The sequence below is a fragment of the Triticum aestivum genome, chromosome 1A, assembly GCF_018294505.1.
Source record: "Triticum aestivum cultivar Chinese Spring chromosome 1A, IWGSC CS RefSeq v2.1, whole genome shotgun sequence".
NCBI lineage: Eukaryota > Viridiplantae > Streptophyta > Magnoliopsida > Poales > Poaceae > Triticum > Triticum aestivum.
In genome coordinates, this window is record NC_057794.1 from 473,367,500 (window position 1) to 473,379,600 (window position 12,101).

The 12,101-nt window shown below is 43.8% G+C and overlaps 1 protein-coding gene across 1 annotated transcript; it reads left to right on the top strand.

The window, feature by feature from the left end:
• Positions 1 to 3,517: 3,517 nt before the first annotated feature.
• Positions 3,518 to 5,733, top strand: LOC123151195 (protein TRANSPARENT TESTA 1). The gene is made up of 2 exons (XM_044570972.1): positions 3,518 to 4,283; positions 4,879 to 5,733. The coding sequence occupies exons 1-2, from the start codon at positions 3,627 to 3,629 to the stop codon at positions 5,359 to 5,361; spliced, it is 1,140 nt and encodes a 379-aa protein (XP_044426907.1). The 5' UTR covers positions 3,518 to 3,626; the 3' UTR covers positions 5,362 to 5,733.
• Positions 5,734 to 12,101: the final 6,368 nt, after the last annotated feature.

Below are 12,101 nucleotides of genomic sequence, written 5' to 3' on the forward strand. Positions count from 1 at the left end.
ATGAGCATGGCAAATTTATTTTTAATGCATGGAAATTTTATTTATTTTTTATTATGGAAATTTATTGCATGTGTTCTTTATGTTTTTGAAAACAAAAATATAAAGCATGGCAACTTAAGTATTTTTTACACTTAAATTGCAATGAAGTATATTTTTTAACATCATGGCAAATTATGAACTTGTTGTAGTATAACTTTTGTACATTTTATTTATAAATTAGAGGATGACAAGTTTAAATGGTACCTCCCTTTTTCTTTTTCCTTTTACTAGGTGTCAAAATATGTTTTTTAGGTGCATGTCAACTTTTTTGGACATAAATGTATATGGCAGTTTTTTTAATTTTCTTGAACTAGTCACATGGCAATTTTAAACATTTTTAATCTTCACACATCAAATTGTTTTGTACAGATGGCATTTCTTTAGAATTTTTTGTTTTGATCCCATGGCAAATTAATAATAATTTTTATCTTCCAAAGATGACAATTTCAGGGTCTTTTTGTAATGCCCCATGCCAAGGTTTGAGAATTTTTATCGCTTATTCATGACAATTTTATTATTAAAAGCATGTCATTTTCATTTTTGATAACATGACAACTTTATTATCAAGAGCACGACAATTTTAGTTTTATGAGCATGGCAAATTTGTTTTTAATGCATGGAAATTTTATTTATTTTTTATTATGGAAATTTATTGCATGTGTTCTTTATGTTTTTGAAAACAAAAATATAAAGCATGGCAACTTAAGTATTTTTTACACTTAAATTGCAATGAAGTATATTTTTTAACATCATGGCAAATTATGAACTTGTTGTAGTATAACTTTTGTACATTTTATTTATAAATTAGAGGATGACAAGTTTAAATGGTACCTCCCTTTTTCTTTTTCCTTTTACTAGGTGTCAAAATATGTTTTTTAGGTGCATGTCAACTTATTTGGACATAAATGTATATGGCAGTTTTTTTAATTTTCTTGAACTAGTCACATGGCAATTTTAAACATTTTTAATCTTCACACATCAAATTGTTTTGTACAGATGGCATTTCTTTAGAATTTTTTGTTTTGATCCCATGGCAAATTAATAATAATTTTTATCTTCCAAAGATGACAATTTCAGGGTCTTTTTGTAATGCCCCATGCCAAGGTTTGAGAATTTTTATCGCTTATTCACGACAATTTTATTATTAAAAGCATGTCATTTTCATTTTTGATAACATGACAACTTTATTATCAAGAGCACGACAATTTTAGTTTTATGAGCATGGCAAATTTGTTTTTAATGCATGGAAATTTTATTTATTTTTTATTATGGAAATTTATTGCATGTGTTCTTTATGTTTTTGAAAACAAAAATATAAAGCATGGCAACTTAAGTATTTTTTACACTTAAATTGCAATGAAGTATATTTTTTAACATCATGGCAAATTATGAACTTGTTGTAGTATAACTTTTGTACATTTTATTTATAAATTAGAGGATGACAAGTTTAAATGGCAATTGCAAATTTATGGTTTTTCTCTGGCCTTTTCTGTATAAGGATTTTTTTTTCTGTTGTTGATTTTTTGAAAAAAGAATCAGCCAAATGGTTCTCTGAGCCAACAGGGTGGGGGTGGGGGAGGGGGGGGGGGTCGCGATAGACCACCCCTGGAGCGAACACTCGAGGGAGAGAGTTTCCTTCGTTGGCTCGATCCTCTCCCAGCAAACAAATTGTTCGCTAGGGGGAACCTCCCCAACCGGTGGTTGTCACATATTAGACTACCCACAATGGGAGTAAGGCTAGTCACAATGGGGAGGAACTTAGGAGTAACATCACACACTCCAATACAACTTTGCTTATGTGGCACATATTTAATGAAGAGAAAGATACTTGTGGTAACTAGCTAAGTTACCGGAACATCACACACTTCAAGAAACAATGAGTCTATAACCTAATAAATACATCGTTGCATGACACTACATAGATGTTCCTACCCACTATGAAGGTAGTAACATAGTCTAGGAAAGTTTGTAAGTTACTAGTTTATGTTCTTGCCCATTGTGACCAGCCTAATATAGATAGTAACATCACACATATCTAGATAAAATAGATGATGTGGCAAGCAATAAATAAAGAAAGAGAGGCATGTGGTAACATAGCTATTTACTACTAGTATGAGTAACATCACACATATCAAGACAAGATGTGTCTATAGCCCAATAAATAAAGTGTTGCATGTTACCACACATATGTTTCTCCCACTAGAGAGGTAGTAACATAGAGTAGTAACATGGGCATGTTACTACTCTATGTTACTACCCATTGTGGCTAGTCTTAGGGTCCTTTTTTTAAGGGTATGTTTATTGCGATTCTTAACTACGTCTATGTCTTTTAGGCATAGCCGGTCCCAAGCCCCGGTAAAGGAGGAGGGTTGTGATAGACTTGGCGAGCCAACATAAAAACTAGCTAGTCCCATATGGTGACCTCCTGGGAAGTCCTCGTGAAAGGGTTTTATATATAAGGGTTGTGATAGGCTTGACGAGCCAACGTAAAAAACTAGTCAGTCCTTTGGGTATGAAATTCATTTGGGCGAGATCAATATTAGGATGGTGACCTCCTGGAAAGTCCTTATGAAAGGGTTTCATATCTAGCCTAGCTCAATTTGTTTGGGACAAAAGGCTTAGAAGAAGAAGATGTTTATAGCGATGACGACTCTACAATGGTTGCTACCAAGGACCTTTTTTGAAGCAGGACGTAGTGCCGAAGTTCTTGTGGCCCGTGTCTTTTAAGACATAAACCCTGCTCGGTCAGCATATTCACACTTGGAGATCAAGGTCCACAATCATCATGCACGTGTGTGAAGCCGAACAATATAGCACAAACCTGCATGTAACACGTACCCAAGGAGAAAACACACACCATATCTAGCTAGAGAACAAGATATGTGATGGTGTAGAGTATATAATACTCCGGAGAGGTAAGCAGCGCATCCTAAACTCCCTGTCATATGACCACATATTAATTAGCCGTAGATATTGTTTAGTGCATAATCCATAGCAAAGCGTGCATAGAGCTAGAGGCGTGTCGCCAACAATCTGCCTACGTCCCGTCAGAAAGCGACGTAGCTAGCTGTTCTACATACGTACGTACTCTAGCAATCATTCACCCTATTAAGTACTCTACTCCGTATTAACTGCCACAATCAGCATCACCAACAGCAAATTAAAATACGTACGTCAGGAAGTGATAAAATAATACTGGTACGGTAGCAGCTACACGTTTTTTGACATCCCATGATCGATCGATCGGCCGGCCGGTACCCGAATTGACCCCCACGATCGATATTCGCCGCGAGATCGATGAGAACCTAGTACTACCGCGTTCCTTTGCGGCAATAGTATCTGTACCCGCCGCCCCCAGAGGCGGCGGCGGGAATGTAACTCCGGTGCCACACATCGGCCTCGCTGTCATGCTAGCTCCAGCTAGCATGCACGGCTTGACATAGACGACCCCCGCCAGTCCTCTCCACCCAGAACCCAACCCAACCCCCGGACACATATAAAGCCGGTGCCTGCGCTGCGATATATTGCAAGCGAGACACGCAGACCTTGCTACATAGAAGAGGTCCGGGGTCCAAATCGAGCTATATATGGTGCTGAGTGCTTACGCGATGGAGAGCGCGAGTCTCGGCGTGCGGTACTTCGAGTGGCTCAGGCCGCGGTCACCGCGGGCATCCTCGCCGTCATCGGTGCCGGCCTCGCTCTCGTCGCCGTCGAGTGATTTCCTGGTGCCCGGCAAAGATCATCCAAGCACCATGATGTGCCTGCCGCTCCTCGGCAGGGTCGGGGCTGGGGAGGAGACGACGAGCGGCGGTACCCCTGTTGGCGCGCAGACGAGCCCTGTCAAAGAGGAGCTGAGCGGTATTACGGAGGACGCCGGTGTTGACCTGAACATCGGCTTGCCGGCCGGTGGCGGATATAGTTCTGAAGAAGAGGTGCCGCCCATGGCCATGTCCATGGACGAGGATGAGGAGGAGGAGGAGGAGGAGGTCGAGACTGACGAGGAGGAAGAGGAGAAGCCAAGGTACGAGAGGTGCAAGGTGGAAGCAGGCGTGCACGTTGAACACAGTGAGATGTTGGTCGAGTCAGTGGAGGGATCAGACCTTGGATCCGTGGGCGGGGAAGAGAGCAGCTGCTGCCGCCACCGGCGGTTCTGGATCCCGACGCCGGCGCAGATACTCATCGGCGCGGTGCAGTTCGTCTGCCACGTCTGCAGCAAGACCTTCAATAGATACAACAACATGCAGGTGACCGATCCATGCCCCGCCCTTTGTTTAATTTCGACTAAGATTTGCACCGACTCCAAGTTTTCTGATCCATCTTCTATTTTTCTCTGTTTCAAACGACCTAGTTTAGTTTTGAATTGAATTTTTCACATATGAACACATGCATAACGTTGGAGCTTAATGAATGACTACTATTTTGGATAGTAAAGCATAGGCCGGTGGCGTGCAATACTGCGAGTGAGACAAGAGTTATATTCCTTTTGCTCGTGTCTCCACTCTCAACTCGGCCTCATGCATGCATACCTGCATCTTCATGTTTGCCGAATAATAACCTAGCAAATATTCCATGCCGCCCGTAAGGAATGAAATATATATGCTACTCCTTCTGTAAACTAATATAAAAGTGTTTAGATCATTATTTTAATATTCGAACGCTTTTATATTAGTTTACAAAGAAAGTACTTGAAATGGAAATGAAACTAGACCACCATAGCCACAGCCACGTAGTATATATCAGGCTAGCTCGGTTCACACATGCATCTTTTCTACAGTATCCAAATATATTCGTTTCTCTTCCTTGCCGTAGACTCGACTGACATGCTGGTTCTGCATGCAGATGCACATGTGGGGCCACGGGCGGGAGTACCGGAAGGGCCCGGAGTCGCTCAAGGGCGCGGCGGGGCAGTCGACCCACGCGGCGGCGCTGGCGCTGCTGCGGCTGCCGTGCTACTGCTGCGCGGCGGGGTGCCGGAACAACGTGGCCCACCCGCGGGCGCGGCCGCTCAAGGACTTCCGCACGCTGCAGACTCACTACCGGCGCAAGCACGGCGCCAAGCCCTTCGCCTGCCGCCGCTGCGCCAAGCCCTTCGCCGTCAAGGGCGACTGGCGCACGCACGAGAAGAACTGCGGCAAGCGCTGGTTCTGCGCCTGCGGCTCCGACTTCAAGCACAAACGCTCCCTCAACGACCACGTCCGCTCCTTCGGCGGCGGTCATCACCCCGTCGCCCCCGCCGACGCGGCGGCGGCGCCCGCGCCCGCGCAGCAGCGCAGGGAGCACATCATCCGGTTCGACCAGCAGTGCCACGGTGCCCGTGCGTGAGCTTGACAGATCAATTGACAGGGTTTATTAATTAATTCTTGATCGAACATTAGCTAGTTTTGCGTACATGCGATTGGTATATGCTCCATAGACGCGTACGTACGTAGAAGGTGGGAACAAGGAGCACACACACGCGTGTTTATACATACAATAAGATCATAGAGGTTTGCCGTGTAGATGATAGCTAGGCTGTTAAGTAGCTGAATTTTCTTCTGGGGGAGCTGCAGATACAAGTAGCTTGCGAGGGAGAAAATTTGTCAGCTTCACAGACCAATATTCTTCTGGCAGATTTATAGTATGTATCAAATGTACTATCAAGCTTGCATGATTTCAAATTGTATCTGATTAATGAGATGGACTATCAGTTGTTAACGTCTGACCGGTTGATCATTATTTAGTGATGGCGTGTCCCTTTTCTTGTTTTTCATGAACACATTCCTCATGCAGCTGCATTTTAATTTACCCTCAGTTTTGTTGCTAATATACGAAGAACAGGACCATTATAGTCTCTTTTTTAGACAACGAAAATCACAAATTTTGGTTACAAAAATATTCATACATGCAGGAAATAGATTTTATATTTATAAAAAAGATGATGGATTTAAACATGTCCCTGTTAATTATGATACTCCCTCCAATCCAAATTAATTGATGCAGCTTTAATACAACGTTATACTAAAATTGTACTAAAGCCCTGTCAATTAATTTGCACCGGAGGGTGTATGTAAATATAACCATTTATTGCGCAATGTTATCTACTACCTCCGTCCGGGTGTATAAGTCATTCGCGTAGTTCTAGGTCGATAATTTAACTATCTAAATATATATTATATGTGACAAAAAATATATATTCAGAAACTACATCCGTGTGAAAATCTAGTGGTATACTTTTCATGACATATAACACATATTTAATTCCTCAAATCGATGACCTAGAACTACGCGAATGACTTATACACCCGGACGGAGGGAGTATATTTTGTGGTGTAATATAATATATCTTATTATGTGAATGTTTTTCGGATCCTGCAAAACGGGTTCTGTACGCGTTGCCGCAGCATTGAATACTATACACTTTCTAAATATTATGTAGAATATAATTCAAACCCCATGGTTTAAACTATATGAGATTTTTTTATAAGAACAACAAATCTTAACATAAAAAGTTGTACATGTCACAATTAAATGCAGTGTGATTTAAAACTCACTTAGAATGCACTATTGCATGCTGCATGGCGGAGGATTCTCATGTGTAGTCAGACGGATGCTAGTGGATTAGGCTATAAATCTAATGGCTAAAACAATTTTGATGATGTGGAAGCATGCATGTTGAGATAAATAGAAGTGTGGGGATCACTCTCTTGAATATATATGATTCAAAATGACATGTTTTTTTATCCATTCTTGAAATGCATTATTTACATGATATTTCAATAATATGTTTAAGATGAAATATTGTTTTCTCTATAAAATTTAGGGCTCATTTGGGGTTTACATGATTTTCAAATCTGAGGAATAGGAAGAGTAAAGGATTAGGGGTGTCCTGCCCACTCCAATCCTTATGAACTTTTCATGAGATTTCACCTAATGCTAAGAATCCTAAGGAATGAGTTCGGAATGGTCACAGTTCGAAGAAATCTAGTACTTCTATTCCTTCGAAATGAATTCTAAACATAAGAAAATAAAATCCCATGGCTGGAAATATCATATGGAATCCTGTAAAAATTCTCCAACCCGAATGAGCCCTTAACTATGTCGGAGCAATGAGATAGTCATGTACCCCCGAGTTCACCAAAAAACTGTGATATGTTGTAAATACTTGTGCCAATATTATTTCCTCGAATAGATCACGTTCTCCTTTCTGCCCCCTAAATGTGACTATGTGACAACTTTTCTCTCCAGTTATTTTACAAAACTTTCAAAACTAGGAGTGGCTATTTCTCAATTGACTTAGGAAAAGTTATTCCTATATCCTCGTCCTTCTTATCCCTTTGTACTTACACGAATCCCAGTGTTTATATTGCATGGTTCTTATAGTTAGCATGGACCTTAGAAATAAAATAGGATTTTTTTAAAGCTTCTTACTTACCTAGTTGTGACATTTTGACAACTATTGCTTTACTATATTATTTTCATTGAACTGGCAAGCCGGGCCCACTTATTCGAAAGCCAGACATATATTCATTATAGTCATACCAAATTATTTCAAAATTTATTAGATTTCATCAAAAAAAATTCAAGTACGTCAACTTCGTTGAATAGGCTGCACCCCACTAATCATATCCAATGTCATATGTACCACTGACAAACTAAAATTTCTAGTTTCCCAGACAATCAACTACAAATAGCATCATGTGTTGTGGGCCCGCCTTGTAAATTTGGGGAAATGACAAAAAAGATGGTTGAAGGCCATAGCAAGGGACCACAACTTAGGGTAAAAATGTAGTTGCATTTTTGTTGTCTCCTCCAGGTCATATTTGAAACAGGGGAGAACTTGGTTATATTTTGTTTCTTTCTAGGGTGATTTGCATTGTGTTGTAACAGTTTTATTTGTATAGATCTAATTCTTGGACCTTAAAATAGGTGTGGTGGTGGTGGTGGGTGGGGGGGGGGGTGGTAAAATGTGATACGATTTTTAATTGGGTAAATGTTGTCACAAGGTCGCAACTAGCATGTAACATGTAGAATGCACATAGAAAAATATTTGCATTAGAACACGTAAATTGTTTGTGCGTTTTATCTTAGAAAGTATTTTCATAATATATAGCGTGGAAGTTGTTAATCCTACCAGGGATCTCACCTTATCCTACATGACATATGTGTGGGATTGTAAAAGTCAAGTCAACAAAGCCCCCAACAATTTATCATGGTCTAGAAGTAAAAGAAGAGAAGAAGATAAAGGAATAATTATAGAGATAAAACCTCAAGACAAAGAAGCACATTAGGTTAAGAGAAACTATGGACTATAGACCGCCCTCTTTCCTATCCCACGATATTGGTGCACAAATTAACTACCTTATCTCTCCTACCTACAACCTCAAGGGTACTTGTCGGTGTCAAAACCGGCGGATCTCGGGTAGGGGGTCCCGAACTGTGCGTCTAAGGCGGATGGTAACAGGAGGCAGGGAACACGATGTTTTACCCAGGTTCGGGCCCTCTTGATGGAGGTAAAACCCTACGTCCTGCTTGATTAATATTGATGATATGGGTAGTACAAGAGTAGATCTACCACGAGATCAGAGAGGCTAAACCCTAGAAGCTAGCCTATGGTATGATTGTATGTTGTAGTTGTTGTTGTCCTACGGACTAAAACCCTCCGGTTTATATAGACACCGGAGAGGGTTAGGGTTACACAAGGTCGGTTACAAAGGAGGAGATACACATATCCGTATTGCCTAGCTTGCCTTCCACGCCAAGTAGAGTCCCATCCGGACACGAGACGAAGTCTTCAATCTTGTATCTTCATAGTCTAACAGTCCGGCCAATGGAGATAGTTCGGCTGTCCGGAGACCCCCTAATCCAGGACTCCCTCAGTAGCCCCTGAACCAGGCTTCAATGACAATGAGTCCGGCGCGCAGTATTGTCTTCGGCATTGCAAGGCGGGTTCCTTCTCCGAATACATCACGTAAGAATTGGAATACAAGGATAGTGTTCGACCCTGCAAAATAAGTTCCACATACCATCGTAGAGAGAATAATATTTTCACAAATCTAATTTGCTGACTTGTTTTGGCAGCACGACATTATGTCATGGCCCGGTGATTATTCGAACCGTTTCCTTTAACTAGCCTCGCACATAACGCGAGGCAGTTTTTTGACACGTCTTGTCAAAGCAAAGATCGTGTCCCCTTATTACGGGATTCTCATCAATACGGGCGTGGGTAACCCAACCATATCTAGGACTCCTAGATTATAGGCAAGTCTCAAACGGCTATGGAGAGGATGCTTGATATTCACCCTCTTTATAAAGGGACAAGGCTTTTACTTTTTTCCCTCCCGTGCTCAGTCGAATCCCTCCCCCGCCTCGAGTTCTAACGCCCAAAGCCCAGGTCAGGTGCTTCGGATCTTCAATCATGTCCGGATCTAGCCTTCAAGGCCGGTGGATGCCCTCCTCCGTTACGGAAGAAGACATCAAGAAGTTGAGGGAGGCTAGATACCTGACCGCCGAGGTTTCGCATCGGCTGCCTGCTCGAGGGCAGGTCGTCCCTACTCCTGAACCCAACGAAGACATCGTGTTCATCTCCCACTTCCTCCGAGGACTAGGCCTCGCTCTGGATCCCTTCGTTAGGGGGTTGATGTTTTATTACGGGCTAGATTTCCATGATCTAGCCCCGGACTCCTTTCTCCACATCTCGACATTCATTGTCGTGTGTGAGGCCTTCCTCCGCATTAACCCCCACTCTGGCCTGTGGCTCAAGACCTTTGATGTGAAGCCGAAGATGGTCGAGGGGCAGTATGCAGCGTGCGGAAGCGCATTATTAAGCAAGATAGCAGGAGCTCCGTGGCCCAAAGGTTCCTTTCCAGAGGTGTCCGGATTATGGCAATAGGAGTGGTTTTACATCACAGCTCCCAGAAGTGCCAAGTGGGTGGCTGCCCCTGCTTTCCGCTCAGGCCCTCCACCATAACTGATGTCATGGATTAGCAGAGGGCCGAGCTGGGGTCCTGCCAAGGACGTGCCTGTACTGCAAAGCCGCAGCCAAAATCTCTTCGAAGGAGATTTCAGTTTGATTATGGTGGCGCAAGTCATGTTGGTTCGTCGAGTCCAGCCTTGCAAACGCCGGCCCCTCCGCATGTGGGAGTTCAACCCAGAAGGGCCGCATACTATTCAGAATTTCCTCGGCCTGACGCACGAGGAGATGTACAAATCATTCTTCAGACCCCAAATAGAGTGTCCGGATACTACCGAGGACGTGGGCCTGAGTAGCAACCGCACCGCTGACCAAGTAAGTTATCCTCTAGCCGAATACACCGTCTTTCATTTATCATGACGTTATTCTGAGAAATCGCTCTTTGACCAGGACTGGATAACAAAGGCGAAGATGATTCCTGAGGGTTTGGAAAATCCGGTACTAGAAAAGATGCTCGAGCTAGCACCTTGCCCGGAGCCCTCAAAGGAAGACAAAGGGGGGAATAATGAGGGCGAAAGCAGGCCTCCATCGCTACCTATTCCGACCAAGGGAACGAGCGCCTCCGTGAGGGAGGATAACCGAGGGGAGGAATCGGACATTCTCTCACCCCGGGGAAGGAAGAGGACTACCTCTGAAGATCCGAAAACCAAGGTTTCCAAGCGGGAGAAGAAATCTCCACCAGAGGGTCCTGCCTTGGAGGGTGCTCTTGCCGCACAAAGTCCGCGCGGGGATCAGCCCTCCAACGAGCTGTAAGTAATCAGAAAGTACTTTAATAGTGGAGATATACTATCTTACCTCTGAGGAAAATAACCGAAGTATTTATTGCAGTTCGGATCTTAGCCCTTCTTAGCAGAGCTCGTCTTTGGGGGATCTTCTTTCGGAGATGATGGAGAGCGAAACACCTCCCCCGGACTCCTCCGCTCAAGAAGCGGGCGACCTTGAAGTGTCGTCACGGAGGGCCTCTCCGGATCCGGTGAGGCCAGAAGATAATCCTATAGTCACCCGAAGTCCCCAGCGTCCGGCTCTCGAAGAGAGCAAACAGAAGATTCCGGCACCGTTTGGTATGCGGTCTGACGTAGTCAGAGATCTGTTGGAGCGAGCGGCCATCTCATAAGAACACCGTACATTGATGGGTACGGTGATGGAAAGGATCTCATCCGCCGAAGGCGGGTTGCATGATGCCTTTATGAGTCTACTGACGGGCTTTGAGGTATGTAAAATGATGTACATTTGTGATGGTACCGCACATTTTTAGGTGTGCCCTGTGTAGATAGTAGCCCCCGAGACTCTGGTTGTCGCCGAGAACGGCGGCAAATAGAGTATCGTAGTCCCAGGCAATAACCATACCACTTTAATATGCAGGTAGTGGGAGCTCCGGTGGCTAGCTAGACTCATGAGTTTGCCGAACTAAAGCGGCAACTATAGATGCGGCAGACGCTGACATCGAGCTTGTTAACAAGCGGCTTGACGAGTCACAGGGTAAGTAATGTTTTTCTGGTGAATGTCACATAATAAGAGCAGCATGATGCCAGTATCTTTAATATGTTGTGACTGCAGACGGAGCTACCACCGTGGAGACCCTTCGGGCAGAACTTGCCCGAGCCAAGGAACAAGCAAGAATTAGTAATGCGGCTGCTTTGAAGGCAGTCGAAGAGTTAAGAGACGAGAAGGACGCGCATTGCGAAAGCAAAGAGAAGATGGCCAAGATGGCCGTAGAATTAAAAGTCACTGCCGACCGTTGCCAGTTCCTTGAAAAAGAGAACCGATTGAAGGCAGCGGACCTTGAAAAGGCCACAATGGTGACCAAAGACACTCGCTCTGCTATGAGGGTGAAGAAGGAGGAGCTGCGCGAAGCCAGGGATATTGCGGCTGGGAAGCCCTTTCTGCTACAGAGGAAGTTCGGGGATCCGCGGTATGCCCCTCTGGATCGGCTGTGGAGTTTGACACACGCATATATGGACTTGGCGGCGAGCACTGCCGATGCGGCCAAATACTTCCAAGGTCAAACAGATCATGAAGTGGACAAGCTGTTCTGGTCGCAATTCAACATTCCAGAGCGTCTGCTTCCATTGACTGATCAGCTAGCTGAATGGGCCGAACTAAATAGGTTGTT

Coding starts and splice junctions, on each gene's coding strand:
- LOC123151195 (XM_044570972.1), top strand. CDS start 3,627: ATGGTGCTGAGTGCTTACGCGATGGAGAGCGCGAGTCTCGGCGTGCGG. Junction 4,284..4,878: donor ATAGATACAACAACATGCAG/GTGACCGATCCA, acceptor TTCTGCATGCAG/ATGCACATGTGGGGCCACGG.